Genomic DNA, 23,212 nt, shown 5'->3' with positions numbered 1-23,212 from the left:
GCGCAGGCGCCTCCCGCCCCCGCCCCCGCCCCCGCCGGCCACGCCCATTCCGCGCCCGGCGCGCGCACGCCGCCCGGCGTCCTCGCTCTCGGGGCGTCGCCCCGCGTGCGCCGAAGTCGCCGAGGCCACCCCCGGCACCGGAAGTGACCCTGGCGAGTTTGCCTTCAAATTCTTGGTTAGCTGAAGCTCCGCAGCGGGGCTGGCGACGGTTGGACCCGGCGCTGCTGGGACGGTGAGCACCGATCGGGGTGGTTGGGGCTGGGCAGGGCCCTCCTTCCTCGCCCGGAGCCCCGCTCCACCCTGTCCCTCCACCTGACGGTGGGCGGTTTCCGAGGAGCCTCGGCCTCCACAGGTGAGTGTTCGCTCGCCTGGTGCTGTGGGGACCGCCGATCCCCGCGGCAGAGTCGGGGAGGGACGTCGGGGCCTGGGTGCCAGCCCCGGTCTGCACGGGGGGTCTCAGGTCCTTGCTGTGGTCGTGGACACCTGTGGCTTAGGTGACGGTCCCCTCACCGGAGCAGTTCTGTCCGGCTGGGACTCCGGGGGCGCCCCTGAGGACCCCATCTCTAGACCTGTGCCCTTGGAGAAGGTTCTGGCCAGGAGAACATGTTTTTATTCTCCTGTGGACGGACCCTCCCCCGAACCCGTCCACGCTCCCGTCCCCGAAATCCTCACCCTGGGAAAACGGCGGATAGGTCGGTGTGACCTCGTTGGGATGGTTATTTCTTACTTAGTTTACCCCGGAGCCGGGGGAGATCGTAGCCCTTTTTGTGTAGGGTTGGTATCTTTTAAAAATGTTATCCCTCGAAACATTTGGTTCACATAGTATCGTACGTGACGTCGAAGTTAGAAACGTGGATCGGTAAGTGCCTTACAGGGGAGATACTCTCAAGCCCTTTTATTTGATCTACAGTCATTTTCTCTCTGAACTGCGAAGTGCCAGTTTTATGTCAGTTCCAACAGCACAGTATTACAGCCTTCTCTCCTGGAAGACTTAGTGATGTCTTCCTCTTTGAAATCAGACCTTTCATCGCTGCTGAAAACATTCCTAAGCGTTTTGGAATGTGCCACCGACCTCTGCCGCACAGTAACAATGCTAGAACCCCGAGGTGTCAGGAGAGCTCCTCGCCGGGTTCGTGCATGCCCACAGGTGTCATTGCCGCCCTGCCTTCTTTCTTTGTCATCGGAGCGTTCTCACACGGAAATAGCGGCAGCGTTCTTTTTCTTGGGTTAATCCTAGTAACTTGTGGCCCGTTTTATGGCTTTAAACAAGAGGCAGTGCCCATCAACTTTCCAACAATCCTCGGCTCTGAAAAGCCACGTCAAGTTCCTTTATGGCATTGGTTACTCAAGAAGCGTTTACCTTTTATAGATTCAGTACTAGACGTACTGCGTAGTCTGCATCTCGTTTTGAACCTGGTACCCAGGTTCTGACAAGTACCCAGGATTAGAGAATCTTGTAGAATTTACTATATTAACTGTTGAATTTCTGTGTACAACAATGTTTGCTTCTTCCTTTTTTTTTTTTTTTTCTTAGCAACTTAACTGGTTAAAAAGGTAGTGTATCATTTTAATTCTCAGACCCAGTTAGGGCGCATGCAGGAGGCAACCACTGGATGTGTCTCTCTCACATAGATGTTCCTCCTTCCTTACCTCTCTCCCTCCCTCCTACTCTCTTGGAAAAAAAAAAAATCTATGGAAAAAACCCTCAGGTGAGGATTAACAGACAGACAAACAGATATAGTGTATCAGATCCAAATGGTCAGTGTTGATAATATGCTAAAAAGATTATGCTGGTAGTGTTTATTGATATGGCTTTTAAATTACATTTAAATTATGTTCACTGATTTATTTTTGCATTGTTCAAGGTAAATGTAAAGAAAGTTTACTAAATACATATCTAATATAGGTATTTTTTTCTGAGCAGGTTGTTTTTCAGTGCTTTTAAAAAAATATATATATATATTTTGCCGAAACCGGTTTGGCTCAGTGGATAGAGCGTCGGCCTGCGGACTCAAGGGTCCCGGGTTCGATTCCGGTCAAGGAATGTACCTTGGTTGCGGGCACATCCCCAGTAGGGAGTGTGCAAGAGGCAGCTGATCGATGTTTCTCTCTCATCGATGTTTCTGGCTCTCTATCCCTCTCTCTTCCTCTCTGTAAAAAATCAATAAAATATATTTTAAAAAAATATAAATATATATATTTTATTGATTTTTTACAGAGAGCAAGGGAGAGGGATAGAGAGTTAGAAACATCGATGAGAGAGAAACATCTATCAGCTGCCTCTTGCACACCTCCTACTGGGGATGTGGCCACAACCAAGGTACATGCCCTTGATCGGAATCGAACCTGGGACTTTTCAGTCCGAAGGCCGACGCTCTTATCTACTGAGCCAAACCGGTTAGAGCTTCAGTGTTCTTTTTATATATTTACTAGAGGCCCAGTGCATGATTGAATCATGCATGTGTAGGGTCCCCTACACACTTTCGCTTTTCACGGGGGAGCTGGGTGCTGTCTGCTGGTGCACCAGGCCTTTCAGAAGCCTCCGGCGGAGGCTTCTGAAAGGCCTGGTGCCTGAGCAGACAGGCACCCAGCTCCCCCGCTTTTGATGGTCCGCGGTGGAACGTGAGCTCGCTGCCCCAGAGGCTCCTTCTGTGCCGCAGCACACCCATGGCGCAGACGCTGAGCTCGAGCCTCCAGCATCCCGCCGGCCCAATCGGCCACCCCGAGTCCTGCCCCCCCCCCGCCTCCTGGCCAATTGCGGGCATAGCAAAGGTACAGTCAATTTGCATATTTGTCTATTATTAGGTAGGATGATATGATGATTATAAGAGTAAGAAAAATGGATGTCATGCTATAATTAGTCATGGGTCACTCATTTATTGCTTATTTCATAATCATCAGTGACTGAGTGTCAATTAGCATTATGGTTGCTTTCATATTCTAGACATGAACATACTGGAAATTGCTTAACATTGTATTGTCACATTTAAAGTTAACATACATTTGGTTCACTGAAATGCCTTAGGAAAATACATGATTTGAACTTTATCTGTTTTTATTTTAGGACATCAGTTTTGCAGATATTTTTAAAATTGATACTGATTTTTAAAATCTGTGCTAAGCAAAGAAAAATACACCTGGAATAAATAAAATGATACCCCTTTCACTGAGCTACAAGGATTTCAGGGTCTCATTTCATCTTATTTTTGTCTTCAGTTAAATTCCTTGCAACTCAGTAGGTGCTCTGTAAATATTTCTTGAATGACCTATGCACATATGGTAAAAACTACAGTATAAGTGGAGCCCTGTCTAAGATTCCTTTAAAGATTAAGTGAATAAGGTATCCTTTTTATTGATCTTTTACATTTTTTTTTTTAGTCTCTGTGTCATTTATTTCTGCTCTGATCTTTATTATTAAGGTGTCCTTTTTAGATGTGAAATAGGGAAGGCCCTGAGTTTGTTGTTTTGGAAGAGAAATCTTAGAATTCAAATATTTGGATCGATTGCCCATTTTTCAGTGTCTTTGATCACTTATTTTCCCTAATCCTAGAGGAGAAAAAGACACTTTACGTCTCTTTGTGGAGACACTATACCACATCAGAATTAAGCTTGCTAGAAATTTTGCATTGTTTAATTTTTAAAAATTTGACTCTATTACTTGAATTAAAATTTTATGGCGCATCATACTTAGTTAAAAAAAATGAGTTTAGCTGAATCATAAATACTCAAGTCATGTAAGAAAAAGGGTGGTTCTGATAGAATTATATAAAGGAAAAGTTTGTTGTCAGATAAACCAGGCATCATCATTTAAGGTTATTTTTCTATTTAATGACCTCTGTAAATCAAGAGTCTCAATTTTTGGACAATCTCATTTTTTAAAAATGTTCTTTTTATTGATTTTAGAGAGGAAGGGAGAGAGAGATAATCATTGATCAGCAGCCTCCTGCATGCCCCCACTGGGGATCGAGCCTGCAATCCAGGCATGTGCCCTTGACTGGAATTGAACCTGGGACCTTTCAGTCCGAAGGCTGACGCTCTATCTGCTGAGCCAAACCAGCTAGGGCTGGACAGTGTCATTTTTATGTGTTTTATTAATTGAACCAGTATGTAGTGTTTACAGTTCATGGTGGTTAAATTTTGGTCTATAGGCTTTTCTTGAAATATATTAATTCATTTATTACCAGATATTGTGCTCGTTAGACCCACTTTCTGTCCTCCTGAGTGTAATTTTAGTAATGATAAGGTTATATTCTTGAAAGGTGGAGAATCTTAAATTTAAAGTGCTGACATTTATTTGAGAAGAATAATGTCTTTGGTTTAGAGACTACTAAAAGAACAGGGAGAATTATTTTTGTGTAACATTTAGTCAACTAAGGATATTTTGATACTGTTTTCAGTAACATGTTGTTTCTTTGATAACCAAGAATTTTTCAGGTCATTTGTTAATGTGGCCTTGGATTGACTTTTCCTTTTTGTTTGTGAGAAAGAGCCAATTCATTGGCTCCTAAGGAATTTTATCTGACTAGAAGGAAATATTCACAACACAGAGAACCTTCAAAGAAGGCCTGGAGTGCGTTTGTGTGTTTTAGGCCATTGACTCATGGCAAAAAAAAAAAAAAAAAAAAAAAAAAATGAGGACCACTCAAATACACTCATGTATAAATAACAACTTAATTTAGATTTTTATTATTTTAAATGGGGAAAGGGAAGAAAGATCAGGAGAAAGTCTATTAAGGGAAAGAGGGAGGGAGCAGAGAAAAGGCATGAGAAGCCTGATATACAAGCTCATCCAGATCTGTGCAGCTGGCCTCAGCTGGCCTCTCTGTTGCCTAGACCAGGTGTCAGTGTAGGGCATGTAGTTTCAGGGCAGAGGCAGTCCCAGCTCTGACAGGGCTGATTTGAGGGTCAAGGAATGCCCGTGCTGAGGGTAAAGAGCTGGACAAAGGTAGGAAATTTTAATAGTTAAGACAAAAACTTGGCACTATTCATTCATGTAAAGATTAATTATCTGCTGTGTGCCAAGCAGAGGTAACAGAAAGCCGTGATCACTGGTCATGGAGCTTTTATTAAGATAGAATATTACCTAAGTGACTCCAGAGAGTTGTTATTTAGGTCATGGGATTTTTTTCTTTTTCTTTTGGATCGCAGATGCCCAATCTTGAGTTTACTTATAGACCTCATTTCATAGCTGTGCAGCAGATTACCCTAAACCTAGTGATTTAAAACAAACATTTATTACTCATGGTTTCCTTGGTCAGGCTCTGGGCCTGGCTCAGCTGGATACTTCTGATACAGAGTCTTTCACGAGCTGTAATCAAGGTATCTGGGCTGTAGTCATCTCAAAGCTCAATGGGGAGGATCCCTTTGCCCGTAGTACTTGGCAGGATTCGGTTCCTCTAGGCTACTGGAGTGAGGCCCTCAATGCCTCACTGGCTGATGGCCTGGGGCCCTCCTTCAGTTCTTTGCCATGTAGAGCCTCTGCACCGGTTTCCCTTAGAGTGGTCTAGCAAGAGAGCAAGAGACAGCAAGAGAGCAAAATGGAAGTCACAGCCTAATCTCAGAAATGACGTTCTGTTATTTGTGCATGTTCTGTTTTTTATAAGCTCACATTCAAGGGGAGGTGATTACACATGGGTATGGATACTGGGAGGCAGAGGTCCTCTGTGATGATCAATGGATAGAAGGCTCTTCTTTTGTTGTATTTATTTATTTTTTCTTTCCTACTCTTCATCTTCTTTCTCCACTCATATTTCCCTATCTTATCCTTCACAGACACTTATATACTTAATATATACTTAATATATATATTCTCAGATGTGTATGTAGCCTTTAAAAAAGTGTTTTATATAGCACATATAAGTAAAAGCGTTTTTAAAAATCCTCACCCATGGATTTTTTATTTTAGAGAGAGAGGAAGGGGGAGAGAGAAAGAGAAACATCGATGTGAAAAAAGAAATATCGCTGGGCTGCCTCCCATAACACTCTGATTGGGGATTAAACTCTCAACCCAGGTATGTAACCTGACTGGGAATTGAACCCGCAACCCTTTGGTTTTCGGGACAGTTCTTCAACCAACTGAGCCACCTGACCAGGGCAGATGTAGCTTATTTTTAATTTATAAAATGTATTAGAATTTACATCTTGTTCTATGTCTAAGATTTTTTTCTGCCCAACCTTGTATTTTGATGAACTCTCCATGATGCTATTTGCAAAATTTACTTCCATCTGCTACGTGGTATTCCATTGAATGTATCCACCACTTTTTTTTTTTTAATTCATTTCCCTAGGTAGATTGCCTCCAACTCCTTGATTTCCCAAATAATTAATGTCATCAACATCCCCAAACAAGTCCCTTACTGGATCTGTGTGAGACTTTCTCTCTGTGATATTTACAGAAGAGTGGGATTGCAGGGCCATCGGATGTATGCATACATAATTCCCCTTAGTACTGCCAGATTGCACAAATTATATGTGCAGGGTTTTTTCCCCCCAAATCATTGGAAATACTGAATATTATTGGATTTATTGTTATTTTTTTAAATCTGGTAAATGTAAAAGGGGTGTCGTTTTGTTCTTATTTGCATTCATCTGTTACTAGTATCTGTACTTCTTAGCCAGCTTGAGTTTTCCCTTCTGTGAATTGTCCTTAATGCTCTCTACCCATTCTTGTGTGAAGTCCCTTTGTCCATTAGTGTGAGGAATTATAAGGATGGATTTTCTGATCTTAAGTTATTCTTGCTGATCATGGAGAAGGGGAAGGGGAGGAAGAGAAAGAGAGGGAGGGAGGGAAAAAGAGTTAGTTGACACTGTTAGCTAACATTTTATTTAGGACTAGAGGCCAGGTGCACAAAAATTCATGCACAGGTAGGGTCCCTAGGCTTGGCCGGTGATCAGGGCCAGTTGGGGCCTTCTGGCTGCCAGCCAGGGCCTTCCTTCCCTGGCTGCTGGCTGCCGGCTGCTGGCTGGAGCCTTCCTTCGTTCCGTGCCACCTCCTGGTGGTCAGTGCATGTCATAGTGAGCGATTGAACTCCTGAGGGGACAGTTTGCATATTAGCCTTTCATATATACTAGAGGCCCGTTGCACAAAGAGATTCGTGCAATAGTCCTTCCTTCCCTTGGCTTCCAGCACCGGTTTTCCTCCAGCACCCGGGACCCAGGCCTTCGCTCTGGCCAGAGTCTGCCTTCTTCATCTTCGCTGCAGACTCCAGCCAGAGTCTGCCATCTTCGTCTTCGCTGCAGACTCCAGAGTTTGCAGTTTTATCTTTGCTGCGGCACTCCACTCCTGTAGATTCCTTCACCCCCCCTGCCCTCCCTCTCATAGCAGGCATCCTGCCCCGCCTGGCCACTCTGCGCCTGGAGCAGCTGGGTGGCCGCCATCTTTGGCCTTCTAATTTGCATACTCACTCTGATTGGCTGTGGGTGTAGCGGAGGTATGGTCAATTTACATGTTTGTCTATTATTAGGTAAGATAAATACAGATTCCCACTTCTTCATACATAATTGAAATGGGCTTTGTATTCTTACTCAGTTTTGAAATTGAGGTGATCCCAGCCTCAGAAAAAAGAGTTGGACCAGCAGTTAGCAGCTGTGCATCAATGCAGATTGCCCAGGACCAAACCAGACAGAGTCGGACCTGCATTACCACCATTTGTCCACCATCCAGAACTGAAATGTCAGTGCTGACATGTACACATAAGGAACTGGTGGACATTGAAATTGGGTCTCAAAAGAACTGTTGGCCCAGAAAGAAACTCACTACACACTGATTCATTTGCCTGTCACCATAACCATTATTGCTTGTCTCATTTTTGGTTCTTATAAGTGTATTTCTAATAGCACATGATCTCAATCATCTAGGGGAAATAATGAACAACATAGACTGATGAACAAGAACAGACCCAGAAACAAGGAGGCATGGACTAGACTGTCGGGCCTTAGGGGGAGGGTAGGGAAGGGTGGGGGTAAAGGGGGAGATCAGCCAAAGGACTTGTGTGCAGGCATATGAGCCTAACCAGCGGTTAAGGACAACAGGGGGGTGGGGGCATGTGTGGGGAGGGGGGTGGGATGGGAATGGGGGGACGAGGACAAATATGGGATACCTTAATCAATAAAGAAATTAAAAGAAAAAAGAGTTGGTCAGTTTATCTTTTTTTTTTTATGGACCAACTTATATGTGATTGGAATTATCTTCTTTTCTACTTAGAAGGTAGGTAAAAGCCCGCCCATAAAAAAAAACAATCCCTCTGGGCCTGGAGCTTTTTAAAGGGGGAGGTCTTTTATTAAAATTTCCTTTTCTATGCACTTAGAGAAAAAGAAAAGGGTACTGGACTTGCACTTGCAAAGGTGAGCAAGGATTGGCCAGGACAGTGCAAGTCAGAAAGGGCTCAGCTAGAAAACTCTCACCTGGCCCAGTTTACCTGTGGGCTGCCGTGGACCTCCCACACACCAAGACCCCATCACCATCTGTCAGATCAGTTGTTTTTCAGAATTTTATGTTTAATTCTGGGACCCATCAACCTTCTGTGAAGTAATTGTTATTCTTCTAGGATTGGTTTTCAGAACGGGGGCCAGTAGTTATCTTGGCATCTGTCTTGCCTTATATTTAGGAATTGAACCTAATAGCTGAGATTAAAGATGTTTGAGTTTGAAGTTCTTAATACATATCCTAATACATAATACATGACATGTATCAATCAAGTCTAACTGGGTAAAGGAACAACAGTTGTTTGAAGAAGGAGAAATATCAAAGACTGGCAGAAAATAGAAGCTGAGGTGGTTGCTGTGATTTTGACATCCCTTCTTCTCCCTGGGGTTGTTGTGATCTCATCTCACAAGGAGCATAGAACCCACCCCCTTCTCTAGTATGGCATTGCTGATTTTTAGCTCTTCCACCCACCAACATTTCCCATTAATCTTGCTTAAATTTTTTTTTCTTTTTATTGATTTCAGAGAAGAAGGGAGAGGGAGAGAAAGAGAGAAACATCAATGATGAGAGGGAATCATTGATTGGCTGCCTCCTGCACACCCCACACTGGGGATCCAGCCGGCAATCTGAGCATGTGCCCAGACCAGGAATTGAACTGTGACCTCCTTGTTCATGGGTCAATGCTCAAGCACTGATTTGACCAAGTTGACAGGATTAGAATTGGAACTAACATTTTTCTAACTTCAAAACACACATGTTTTCTGCTGTTCCTCATTGCCTTCCAAAAACTATCTAACATTTTACATTCGTTCTGCAGATATTCAATAATACTTACTTGCCATACACTGAGGATACAGCCTCACACCTTCCAGATGCTAATCCTACTCCCAGATAACTTGGTCTAGTAGAGATTAGACATATCAGTAACTATAATTCAAAGTAGACAAGTGCCTTGAGATGAATGTCCCAATAAAGTGCGAGGGGACTTTACAAGGGGGAGGATTTATGTTGAACGGAGAATTTCAGAGGTAGACATACAGGGACAACTGCCATCTCACCTGGGCTTTGACACATAGGTAGGGTTTAGCTTTGGGAACTACGGAATTTCTTTGAAGCATTGAAAGTAGCATGAGCAGATGTATAGAGATGGAAAGTGCAGTATGTATGTGCTTGTGAGCTTCTGGAGGGAGCCCTAGAAAGTATACTTTTAAAAAATTCTTTGTACTTATTTTTAAGAGACATATAATGTGAAATGTTTCTTTTCCATTTTTTTTTTTTTTTTAGCTTACATGTGAGCATGAGTCTTCTTATGATTAGCGAGAATGTAAAATTGGCTCGTGAATATGCATTGCTGGGAAACTATGACTCTGCGATGGTCTATTATCAGGGAGTTCTTGACCAAATGAACAAGTATCTATACTCAGTCAAAGATACGTACCTGCAGCAGAAATGGCAACAGGTGAGAATCATGACTTATGTATCTTTTAAATGGTTTAAGTACTCAGGAGATTTCAGTTATCAGTGCTTTTTGCAGTTACACATTGAGAGTATATCATTTGTTACATGAATTTGTATATAATGTTGAAACTTGATTTATTATATTAGTAATAGTCTATATTCACCATCATCAGTATTATAAGCTCTATTTAATTATTTTAATTGTTGGAATCTAATATTTTTTTAAGTAATGGTTTTCAATTTTTTTTTCTAGATCATGTTTTTATCTGGTAAAATTAGAGTTGACTTTATTAAGCCATTTTCAAAACTGCAGATGACACCTGAATCTCATGGATACCATATTTTCTATAGAACAGGATAAAACAGACCATACTTGAATTCCATTTGAGGAACATTAGTCACTGAAGACCAATAGAAATTCACAGGTGGAAACTGTAGAACTTATAGGTACAATTGAAGGTGGCATTTATAATAAGGTTCAACTATGTCATAGAGGAAAGCAATGTTACAGAAATTAATAGTATTTTGAGCCGGTCTTCTAGGTAGAATAGTATCCCTTGGATTCTACTGAACTGCTTTTTTTTTTTTTTTAATAGTGTTCCATATTTGTACATAATTTCTTTAAGAGAGAAAGTATCCTACTTTTTAAAATGTAACCTCAAATAAATAAATAAATAAATAAATAAATAAATAAATAAATAAAAAAAATGTAACCTCTTTTCCTAAATCTGCCTCTGCACATCTCTGATGTTACTGGAAGGGGAAAGTATTTCATAAGGAGTTTTGCTTGTCACTGAAAGACTTAAGACCTTTTGTTCTTAGGCCTGATACTTTTGCTTTAAAAGTCTAAGCTTTTTTTGTAAAGATACTTAAGTCATTTAATTTTAAGACATAACATTACCAACTTCATTTCAACGTTTCATATATATATATATGTAAGGTTTTAAATTGAGTCAAGATCGCTTTTAAAAAACATCTTGGTTGTATGTGAATCGAGCCATTTATCTTCTGAAACCAAATTGCAATCCACTAGTGAGTTATGAAATTAGTGGATTCTAATCAGCATTTAAAAATTGTCAAATAGCATCAAAAAACGCATCAAAGTACAGCTTACAAAAATATTATTTTACCAAACTTTAAAATTACATCTAACTTTTTAATTTGTTTTGCAATTTGAATAAAAACCGTAAGTCAGTAACATGGCTTAATTAGCCAGAATATTTAATTTATTTTATCAGAATTAATTCTGCAATTGAAAATAAAGAATTAATGAACCATTATTAAAATCTTAACAGAATATCTTGGTGTGATTTATTGAATATTTGATGTCAAAATGGAGGTTTCTTTTTAAAAAATTGATATTTAGAGAGAGGAAGGGAGGAGAGAGAGAGAGAGAAAGAGAGAGAAACATCGATCGACCGCCTCTGCATGTGTCCTGACCGGATATCAAACCTGCAACCTGGGTATGTCCCCTGACCGGCAGTCAGACCCACCACTTTCTGGTGTACTGAATGATGCTCCAGCCAACTGAGCCACACCGACCAGGGCAAAAGTGGAGGTTTCTAACATCTCTAATAAAAGGCACTAGTTTAATCTTGACAGTGATTTATTAGTTATAAAAATACAAATAGCTGTATTCTCCTTCCATCAGGTGTGGCAGGAAATAAATGTGGAAGCTAAGCATGTTAAGGATATCATGAAAACACTAGAGAGCTTTAAATTAGACAGCTCTCCATTGAAAGCTGCACAACATGAGCTTCCAGCTTCTGAGGGAGAAGTCTGGTCCTTGCCTGTACCTGTTGAACGAAGGTAAGTAGAGACCTTTTAAGAAATACATGCCTTTTGGGGGGGTGGGGGGGTGAAGAAAGTTTATTCACTCCTATCTTGTATGCAGTTATTGCCTTGGCTTCTTTAGTTAATGGGCTTTTATACACTATTTGTGTTCATCTCTATTTGGACCAACTCCAGAGGTTGATTATGATTTTAATGATCTTGTGTTTGATTAGACCCTCACCAGGTCCTAGAAAACGCCAATCTTCTCAAAACAGTGACCCGAAAGCACACAGTAACCGTCCAAGTACAACTGTCAGAGTTCACCGTCCATCTGCACACAATCTTCAAAATGACAGAGGGAAAGCTGTGCGTTGCCGGGAAAAAAAAGAACAGAATAAAGGAAGAGAGGAAAAGGTAAATGTTACTGATTTTCATAAGTGAAAACGTTATTTTTTAACTTTAAAAATGAAGACTGTACAGATTTTAATAATTTTTAGTCATTAAAACTGCAGACTATGGCAGCTCTTTCCTTGGGCCTGATAATTCACTAGAGAGCTCACAGAACTTAGGAAAACAGTTTACTTACTAGATTGCTGGTTTATTAAAAGGATACTGCTCAGGAGCAGCTGGATTGAAGAGATGCATAGGGCGAGGAATGAGGGAAGGGACACAGAGCATCCAGGCACTCTCCAGATTAATTAACTCTTTTAATTGAGACAGTGGATTTGGATTTTGCGTCTATAATTTTGTCAGCTTTTAAAATAATTGTTTTTAAACCCAGGGAGTTATATCCTGGTTAATTGGCCATCTTCAACTTCATTTTGAGCATCCAAAAGGAATCTACATTTTTTAAAATCTCTTGCTGCTTTCTTTTACCTCGTGGTAGCTGTTAGTATGTTAATTTAGAGCAAGTTATTGCATAGGTGTATACTTAAAGAGAAGTGTACTAGTTCAGCTAAATCAATAAAATCCTATTAAAAATGTCAAAATTTGAAATGCCATCACTTCTCTTTCCTGACCTATTATAGAATTGTTTCTCTGTTCTGCTTAGCTTAAATTTGTTTTGCTTTGGCTACAAACATTCCCTCAGCACTGTGTTCTGTGGGAGAAAAGAAAGTGAGCACTAGAACATGTCTTCCATATGTATCTTCCTGGGCTTACTGTGTACTTTTCCAATAGTCAGGGACAGTGTCTTCTTTCTACCCCCACAGCTGCTAGCACAGAACAGATTCTTGGTAGATAATCTCTGAGTGAACAACAACTTCATAAATACTTAGAAAAGATAGCCTCCTCTTTTAAATGTTAAACAATGACTTCCTTATACCTTTTATGTTAGTATTGGATACTGAATAGTCTGTAAATTGTGAAACAGACTTATTTAATCATCTAGTGTAAGACTATGAATATCATAAATATGGATTAAGTCTAGACATTAATGTTGACTGTAGAGAGCATCATTGACAAATCATCATGTTATGGGCAATGAAATGTTATGGACATGGGATAATAATCCTAATACAAGATCGAGTAAATGATTATTTACACTAATGCAGAACTTCATAAATTTTTGGTTCATAAAATTCATGAGTGTCTCAATAATTTTTTTCACAGCACTCCTAGGACAAAAAGAATACCTACTATTTATGAGGAGGTTAGGTTCAAAGAACTTTGTTTATGTCCTATCAACACCTTTCTCAGACCCTGGAGGCAGAGTAGACATTCTTATTCCTCTTCCACATCGATTTTTCCCATTATCTCTCTTATCACAGCTATAGTCAAAAACCTGGCTTTCTAAAATATGGCATTTCTGAAAGGAATGTAGTGGTCTTCATGCAGAAAACTGAACTACTTTGAGTTGATAGTTCATCCAGTGTTCAACAGCTGTTGCCATGCTTCCCTCAAAAATTTAAACTATCAAGTGGGGGCATCTGTAATACTGTCAACAATTTAAACATTTTTGTTTTAAATATCTTTCAAGTGCCCTATGAGTTTGCCATCGTGCCCTGGAATACTTTAGTATATATTTTGGATCTTTGGCCCTAATTACTGACATCACAGGATGGGGGCAGATCTCACCTAAGGACTGAGATGTCTCTCTTGGAGGGTGGGTGGGAATAGTGAAAAGGGATATTTAACACAGTCACCGGTGACTGACACTGGACTTTCCATCCAGAAGACAGAACAAGCTGGGCACTTAACGTGTTAAGGAACATTAACGAGGACTGGTTAAAGACTGAGCCATAGTCTTAGTTGAATAATCCATCTGTCTTTAACCTTACCTCCTCTGAAGCTTTGAGACGAATATCACACATATGATGTTCACTAGTGACCACAGTTCATCTCAGTTTTAATTTTTTATTCTCATCAGTTTATGTGCATAATCTTTTTGTTTTTAACACCATTGTCATACTTTTTGAATAAAAATTAAATATTGAGGATGAAACTCTGATGTAGAAGGATGACTTCTAGTCTTTGATTCTGCCTTTATTACTTGTACTATTATATTAGCTTTTTAAAAAATATCACTTGACTCCAACCTTTTTTTCTGACTCACAGAAACAAAATACAATTTTTGAGTCAATCAAAAGCTCTTGTTTTTTTTGTCCCGATGTAGAACAAATCACCTGCCGCAGTGACAGAACCAGAGACCAATAAATTTGATAGTACTGGATATGATAAGGACTTAGTAGAAGCTTTGGAAAGAGATATAATTTCTCAGAATCCTAATGTTCGATGGTAAGTTATAATAATTGGGTGTGGTGTTGTTGCTTTTTGGGATAGAAAATGGAGCAGATGTGGGCATACACTGAAGATCAGTCCTTGGGAATAGAACCAGAGTCCATGCAATGAGAGTGTTACATTTAATGCAAAACTCCAGTTCAGGCAGTAACAAGTTTTTATCTGAGACTTTTTAATAAAATAATAATTTTTTATTAAATAAAAAATCTTAATTACAGAATGGGAATAAGATCACAGAAATTTCATTCAAAATATATGTGGCCTGGCTGGTGTGGCTCAATGGTTGAGCCTCAACCCAAGAACCAGGACCGTGGTCGGTAAACTGTGGCTCGCGAGCCACATGCGGCTCTTTGGCCCCTTGGGTGTGGCTCTTCCACAAAATACCACAGCCTGGGCGAGTCTATTTTGAAGAAGTGGCATTAGAAGAAGTTTAAGTTTTAAAAATTTGGCTCTCAAAGGAAATTTCAATCGTTGTACTGTTGATATTTGACTGTTGACTAATGAGTTTGCCGACCACTGAACTAGGAGGTCACTGTTCAATTCCTGGTCGGGGCACATGCCTGGGTTGTGGGCTGGATCCCCAGTAGGGGGTGTTGCAGGAGGCAGCCAATTGATGATTCTCATCATTAATGTTTCTATCTCTCCCTCTCCCTTCCTCTCTAAAATCAATAAAAATATATTACAAAAAATACTATGTTTGTAGTAGTGGTGGTGGTAATTTTGTGGTTGCAACTTCCTAGCAATTTCTATGATACCCTTTATCCTTGGTGACTACCTCTGAATAGGGTTGGAGACAAAGCAGCAGTATTGCAACCTGTCTCTGCTTTATGCCCTTTTTATTTTTTATGGTTTTTTAAAAATGGGCTCATTGTTTTTAAATCATGAAATTTATGGAATGAGCATCAATAAGAGCAAGAATTTAAAATGAGATGGCATAATAATAGTTGAGTGGGCCTGTCGACCTGTGTTCTCTTTGGCCATGCTGAGAATCATCACTGACAAAGACAAAGTACAGATTGTGCTCTTCATACGGTTGGCATGGCCCCGTTACAGTGTCTTAGTTCCCCAGAGCCAAAGGAGCGCATTCTGTCAGCAATGTCAAACCCCTGCTTCCAGGGGTTCTCAAGAACGACTCCATAGCGTTAAATATATACTCCAAAAGGTGGTTTATAAAATATCTTCTGTTTCAGGGATGATATTGCTGATTTGGTAGAAGCGAAAAAGTTGCTTAAGGAAGCCGTGGTATTACCCATGTGGATGCCAGAATTCTTTAAGGGCATCAGGAGACCGTGGAAAGTAAGTTTATAATGGCATGGTCAAAGTGAGTGGCCAGTACATTGCTATAGAAAGTCAATATTTATCTGTTTTAGGTGAAGTGAGGAGAGAAAGTAGTAGAGTAAGTAAAGAAAATTTAAATTAAAAACAGTATTTTGTGTTATTCAGAATTTTGTTTAGACCAAAAGCTATTTCTAGGTTCTCAGTATAATAAATACAATATGATCTTGGAAAGTTGGACATGTGGCAGATTTAGAATGAGCTTGTATTTGCAAATGTAAACAAATTGCCTAATGTAAAAACACTCTATTTTATGTGTCATGTTGCAAACTTGTATCCTATTCTTAAGAAACTAAGACATATTTGCGTCTATTGAAGGTATTTTGAGACATATCTAAATCTAATAAGCACTTTTTAAGGTCATGGGTCGATCTGAAAAGAGACTGTCAAAAAACTCTTAGATTTGGAAAATATGCTAATAGCTAAGCACTAATTTTAAGTCTTTATTATTTATTTATTTCCTTACTTATTTTTATTGATTTCAGAGAGGAAGGGAGAGGGAGAGAGAGATAAAAACATCAGTGATGAGAGAGAATCATTGATTGGCTGCTTCCCGCAAACCCCACACTGGGGATCCAGCCTGCAACCTGGGCATGTGCCCTGACCGGGAATCACCAGTGACCTCCGGGTTCATAGGTTGACGCTCAACCGCTGAGCCAGGCCGGCTGGGCAATTTTAAGTTTTTAAATGTGAAATGATAGCAAGATAAAAATTATAAACATTCTTTGAGTATAAATATGTAAAAAACAATAACTAATTTATTTGAGCAGAAAGACTAGCAGAAAATATATTCAGATAGTATAACAATACCTGTGGTAGGTAGTATTATAATATTGATTATATTTTTTCTCAGTTCTGAGTTACATATTTTAAATAATGCTGTTATTATACTTTTATAATAGATAAAGTAAATTTGTGATAAAGTATACTTCTGTTTACCTTTCTATTTGTCTTTTGTCTTAATATGATGTGTTAGTTGAAAAGTGATGCTTAGTAATGGAACTCTTGTGAATTAGAACAATGACAGACACATCCTTCATTTACGCCGTTACGTTCCCAACAGGGAGTGCTGATGGTTGGCCCACCTGGCACGGGAAAGACCCTCCTTGCTAAAGCAGTAGCTACAGAATGCAAGACAACATTCTTCAATGTCTCTTCATCAACGCTGACTTCTAAATACAGAGGAGAGTCTGAGAAGCTTGTTCGCCTTCTGTTCGAAATGGTGAATGTTTGAGACAGCTCTGATTCTTTACCTCTAAAAGGGGAGAAAGTGAGTTGTCACTATCTCCAGTGTGTAGAATAGCTAGGAAGAATGACATTGATTCCTGTGCCCCTGAAGCTAGAATCCTTTACTGATGTGAATAACTTGAGTTGCTCTTCATTCCCTTTCCTCTGGAGGAAAAGCCACCTCTGTTAGCTTGTGGGCATGCTCACGTTATGGGGTCTGCCTTACTAATCTGCTATAGGAATTTGAAATGGTGTTTTTAAAATCAGTAGGCTTAGTTATAACATGGTAGATGCAGTATGTTAATGAAAAAAAGGTGAAAACCATAAGTAGTAGTTGTGGAACTTAGATCACCTCCAATCTATGAGATATACCAAATATCCCAAGTTTAATGACCCAATCTTTCGCTTAAGTTCTCTGCTCCATACTTTGAGTTCCTTTTATGTTCTTCCACTCCCACTAATCTAGTATCAGTAGGAGAAATGTAATTTAACAACTTCTGGATTGAATTCAGTAGACTTTGCTAAGCTTTACTGATTATTTCAGTCTTGCCGCATTTACGAAGTGGTGCTGCTATAAGTATGAGGACACGTTCTTATTTGTAGATAGTGACAAAGACTTGCATTTTTACTCTTGGTGGACAGAACCTGGGACCATGCTAATATTATACCAGATCTTCCTTCCTAGGCTCAGAATAAAACAAAACAGCAAACAGACTCATAATTTCAGGTTATTTTCTTATAAAGGCTTTTTCTGTTTTCAATTCCTGTTTTATTTTTCCTTCAATTTTGAAAATCTATTAGGCAGGATGCAAATTCTAAGAAGTTCTCAATGGCTTATTAATAGCCCATTCTACAGTAGGAATCTAATGAACCTCTGAGATCATTTTGGAAAATTAGTTTTCCCTTAGCTTCTGGGGCAGGGTGGTGGGGGAAATTATATTGCCAGTATTCCAGAATAACCAGGCCTTTAAAAATGTTACAGGGAGTTAATGACTAAATGTGGGGGTCGTTAGAGTTGGATGGCATGGGTTCAGATCCCACCACTGTCACTTTCCTAGCTGGCTAACTGTGGGCAAATTCCTTTCCTGACCCTCAGTTGCTTCATTTACTAGTATAAAAAGAGGCCAATAATAGAGGACCTACCCCTAATGTTCAGTGAGTAAAACAAGCTAACACACATAAATTGCTTAATACAGAGCCTGACACATAAGGGCTCATAGATATTAGCTGTTGCTTTTTATGAATTATTTGATATATTTTCTAATGTAGGGTTTATATTCAAGAAAACGGACAATTTTTTTCTATAGGGGGAAGCCTTTGACAAAGTGCTAAATTGCATTATTTTTTCTTTTTTAAAATATATTTTTATTGATTTCAGAGAGGAATGGAGAGGGAGAGAGAAATAGAAACAACAATGATGAGAGAGAATAATTGATCAGCTGCCTCCTGCATGTCCCCCACTGGGAACTGAGCTAGCAACCCCGGCATGTACCCTTGACTGGAATAGAACCCAGGACCCTTCAGGTCCACAGGCCGATGCTCTAGCCACTGAGCCAAACCAGCTAGGGCGCATTATTTTTATAATGAGGTTTATGAAGCCCTCTCCAACAGCTTATTTTTTAAAGGTATTAATAGTCTGAAAAAAGTTTTTATTGATGTTTAAAGAGGGAGGAAGAGACAGAAACATCATTGACGAGAGAGAAACATCAATTGGCTGTCTCCTGCATGACCCCTACAGGGGATCCAGCCCACAACCTGGGCATGTGCCCTGACCAGGAATCAAACTGTGACCTCTTGGTGCATGGGTCGATGCTCAACCACTGAGCCATGCTGGCCGGGCTGGACTTTTATTTTTTAAAAAAACCTTTAACTTGCTTATTCACTTCAGTTCTGTTTTGAGAAATCTCTGTTATCATTTAGTTCTTTTTTGTGCTGTGATTCTATAAGTTTGGATATTTCATTTTAAAAATGATTAACAAAGGAAACTTTAGTTACTGTAATAAATTGCTTCTTTAGACTCCTTAAGAGTGATACTGTTGAATCTTACATAGCTATTTACTAGATTAATACTTGACTAGGTGTTATTTAATGGATTAGTCTTTCCTGTTCTGTGGTTTGAAGAAGAATGCATTTAAGGTACAAAAATAAACTTGGGAGGTGTTATTCAGCCATAAGACAGAATGAAGTACTGTACATGCTGTAGTATAGATGAGCATTGAAAACGTGCTATGTGAAAGAAGCCAGACACAAAAGATCACATATTGTATGATCCCATTTATTAGAAATGTCCAGAATACAGAAAACAAATTAGTGATTGCAAGTTGGAGGAAGGGAAATAGGGCTTTTTTTTGGGGGTCGATGAAAATATTCTGGTATTTGATAGTGGTGATTGTTACACAACATTGTGAATATACTAAATTGTACAATTTAAAGTGGTTTAAATGGTAAATTTTATATGAATTTTTATCTCAAACAAAAAAACTTGGGCCATATAAATTTACTTTTCTAGTTCACTACTTAAGAGGATTTTAAAAAGTACTTGTTAAATAAAAAATGGCAATTAGAATTCCTTAGAATCTATGTAATTTTACTTAAGATAATGATTCTCTTTAACCAACTTTTTTCTAGAACTTTAGAACCCTTAACCAGTATCTGTAAATGTTTTCCCACCAGTTGTTAATATTTTTGTAGTACACAGGACAATCCTGTATTTATATCACTCATAAGTAAATATGTATCGTTATAGTATTGAATGGCACAAAAGTTTGCCGTATAATACTTGAGTAACTAAGTCTGTATCAGAAACTCTATTTTAGCTGTTCCAGTTTTATCCTTTCCCCCAATATTAGGACAAGAGGGAAAGATACAGTGTGACCGACTCCTCAGCCGTTTTGTGGTTGCTAAACTATAAATTACTTTTAAATGAAATAAAAACCCAGTGTTGCATGGTTTCTTTCTTTAGGCTCGATTTTATTCTCCAGCCACCATATTTATTGATGAGATTGATTCCATCTGTAGTCGCAGAGGGACTTCTGAAGAGCACGAAGCAAGCAGGAGGGTGAAAGCCGAGCTGCTGGTTCAAATGGATGGTAGGCATGTGTATATGCGTGAATTGACCAAGCTCTGCTCGTGGTGCTAGGCCACACAACTCCCCATGACGAGAGGGGCTGCAGTGTGACAGCATAAGGTGGTACACTGACAGTGAGTTATGCCAGAAATGATGGCTCTTCACAGGCACCCTTTGGCATACATGCTGTTCTATTTTTTTTTAAAATATATTTTATTGATTTTTTACAGAGAGGAAGAGAGAGGGATAGAAAGTTAGAAACATCGATGAGAGAGAATCATCGATCAGCTGCCTCCTGCACACCCCCCACTGGGGATGTGCCCACAACCAAGGTACATGCCCTTGACCGGAATCGAACCTGGGACCCTTGAGTCCGCAGGCCGACGCTCTATCCACTGAGCCAAACCGGTTTTGGCTATGCTGTTCTATTTTGCCATGCATTTGAAATAAATGCAGATCAATTTGCCTGAGAGGGATATGTATGCTTTTGAAATTAAAAAAAAAATAGGTATGCAGTTGAGCTGGTATTTTGATTATTTTGAGTCATATTGTTTGCATACTACAAGAATTTATTTTTCTAGGACCAAAGTTTACATATGTACCAGTTTGTTTTAAAAGTTTTACAAGAGGCTTGACCATTATACTACCTTGTAACGTTGTGCTAAATATTTGATGATCTTTAAGTAATTGAGCTTTATTTTATATATATGAGTTATCTTTTTACTCTCCCCTCACCCTTCTTTTAGGTGTTGGAGGTGCTTCTGAAAATGATGACCCTTCCAAAATGGTTATGGTTCTGGCAGCTACTAATTTTCCCTGGGATATTGATGAGGCTTTAAGACGACGTCTTGAAAAAAGAATCTATATTCCATTACCATCAGGTATCTTCATGTGAATCTTGTCAGAAAGCTCATGATAACTCTTTGTTTTTCTTAGAAATTTTAAAATTTGGTATTAACTCTCTTTCAAGAGACAAATGTGGGATGTTTTTCCTTATGTTAACTGGCTTGGCTATATCTAGAGCCTGAGAATCTTGGTATTAGGAAATGTAAAATTCAGTGAGTAAAAGCTCTTAAATTTTTAAGCAAATGAGCTCTAAGAGTTGGTAAACAACTTCTCATACAAAGTGGACTTCAAGAAAAATAATACACTGTGTTTATGTGGAAGGCTTATATTTTTAAATTTGTTTCTACCACTAGCAAAAGGCAGAGAGGAGCTATTACGAATAAGTCTCCGTGAGCTGGAATTGGCTGATGATGTTGACCTTGCACGTATAGCAGAAAACATGGAAGGTTATTCAGGTGCAGACATTACCAACGTGTGCAGGTATGAATTATTTTGGAAGCATAGGTTTTTGTGGGTCTAAACTTATGACGTGTTTATGCCAAGTTAAGATAAAGACACACTTTATAGTCTACAGTCAAAGACACAAGTTCTGGTATTTAGTTAGTGTTAGCAGGTGCTGGTAAAATACTGGTATATCTTACAGGTCAAGTCTGCAGTTCATTTGAAAACTACAAGTTCAAGAAGCTAATGTTAGAACAGTGAGTGTAAAATAGAAAATCTGTAATTGTCTTGGATTAAAATGATGTTGGTGCAGTTGTTTAGTATACTGTCATGAAGGAAATAGAATTGTGAAATAAATTGACATGGCATACCCAAGTAGAGTACAATCTGTTTCAGTGAAAATGTCCAAAATGTGATAGGAATAGCGTAAAAAAGAGAAAAGACTGCCTCTAATCCAGCTTATTCATAAATTTTATTCTAGTCCAAGTATTAACTCAGATGATTTAGTAAAGTGCTTGATTTAGTTTCGTCCTCTCAGAAGTGAGCCTGTCAGGTTAGGGCTCTTGTGAGGATTAGTGATAATGTGTGTAAAAGCCATACGTTGCCATCCCTTTGCATAAGTGGTGGCTGCTATTAAGAATAAAACGTGGTGATAGGAAAGAGGTGCTTGAATCTAAAGTTTCTTCACAAAATACGAGGGGGAAAGGAGAAACCACCTAATAGGATCAGGTAGCTATTCCTGGTCATGTAGGAAATATATTTTTCTAGTTAGTAGGTTTTCATTCAATCAAAGTATCACTTAAAAAATTTTTAAAACCTAGGGATGCATCCTTGATGGCAATGAGAAGGCGCATTGAAGGTTTGACACCAGAAGAAATCCGAAATCTTTCAAGAGAAGAAATGCACATGCCCACAACCATGGAGGATTTTGAAATGGCTTTAAAAAAGGTTTCTAAGTCAGTATCTGCTGCAGACATTGAAAGATATGAGAAATGGATATTAGAATTTGGATCATGCTAATTCTCACATGTAAACTGTGAGAAACCTGCCTTAAGTATTTGAATAATTAAATGTAGTATTTCATTGCACGGAGTGCTATATTTTTTTAAACTTTCATAATGGTAAGATTTTTTTTTAAAAAACCATATGATTCTTAATAAAGGCAATTTTTTAAAGCTGTAAGCAATTTATTTTACTTTAGCATTGCCTGATTTCTTTCACTTACTACAAATGTTGTAATACAGACGCTGTTACTTAGTTTGGAAAACTGTCTTGATATGCATTTCTAAGAATAGCATCTTCCACGTCCATGGCTGCTCTTTCTTCTAGGTAATAAGACTGGCTCTAGCTCCTTGGGTGCCAGTGGAAAACTGAAAATTCCAGAACATTTTTACACAAGTAGCCAATTGAAACATGAACCAAGCCCAGTGTGCCTTCCTGCTTGTGTTTTGGTACCTTCCCTCCATTTCCTGGGAGATCTTTAAAGATCCTTCATTTCACTATGCATTTAAAATGAAAAAACATATATCTATATACAACCTTGCCTGACTTTATTCTGCCTACTTAAGAGGCTGCACTACAAGCAAGTAGATACTTCTTAAGTCTATGCTGCTCACTGTATTATAATGAAACTCATTAACTCATTCACTCAGGATACTAAGCATAATTAAAAGTTGATGATGTAAGTAAAAGTTAAGTGAAATACAAGTTAAAGGTATAAAATTTGAAATAAGATTTCTATTTATGATTACTTGTAAAAAACCCAAAAAACTTATTGTATCATCCCATAGAAAACAGAGTCTCAAGAATCCTGAGTGCCTTGCTGTGGTCCTTCTCACTGGTAAGGAGAAAAGGCAGGATAGGGACCTACTGACTGCAAAGCCTGGACACGCCAATTGGCC

General features: G+C 39.2%; 1 protein-coding gene across 3 annotated transcripts; it reads left to right on the top strand.

Moving 5' to 3' along the window:
• The first annotated feature begins 71 nt into the window (after window positions 1–71).
• KATNA1 (katanin catalytic subunit A1) lies at window positions 72–22,501 on the top strand. 3 transcript variants are annotated; one of them, XM_028136245.2, is made up of 11 exons: window positions 72–232; window positions 9,710–9,884; window positions 11,535–11,692; window positions 11,890–12,070; window positions 14,271–14,392; window positions 15,586–15,691; window positions 16,794–16,952; window positions 19,920–20,046; window positions 20,771–20,905; window positions 21,224–21,350; window positions 22,133–22,501. In XM_028136245.2, the coding sequence occupies exons 2-11, from the start codon at window positions 9,723–9,725 to the stop codon at window positions 22,329–22,331; spliced, it is 1,476 nt and encodes a 491-aa protein (XP_027992046.1). In that variant the 5' UTR covers window positions 72–232; window positions 9,710–9,722; the 3' UTR covers window positions 22,332–22,501. The 3 variants fall into 3 exon arrangements, with proteins under 3 accessions (XP_027992046.1, XP_008157642.1, XP_027992044.1); XM_008159420.3 differs by having other exon boundaries at window positions 164–352; XM_028136243.2 differs by lacking the exons at window positions 14,271–14,392; window positions 15,586–15,691 and having other exon boundaries at window positions 164–352.
• Window positions 22,502–23,212: the final 711 nt, after the last annotated feature.

Source organism: Eptesicus fuscus, chromosome 10 (genome assembly GCF_027574615.1).
Source record: "Eptesicus fuscus isolate TK198812 chromosome 10, DD_ASM_mEF_20220401, whole genome shotgun sequence".
In the NCBI taxonomy this organism is placed as follows: Eukaryota; Metazoa; Chordata; class Mammalia; order Chiroptera; family Vespertilionidae; genus Eptesicus; species Eptesicus fuscus.
The sequence above is the reverse complement of the archived record's forward strand: the minus strand, read 5'-3'. Positions and strand labels throughout refer to the sequence as shown.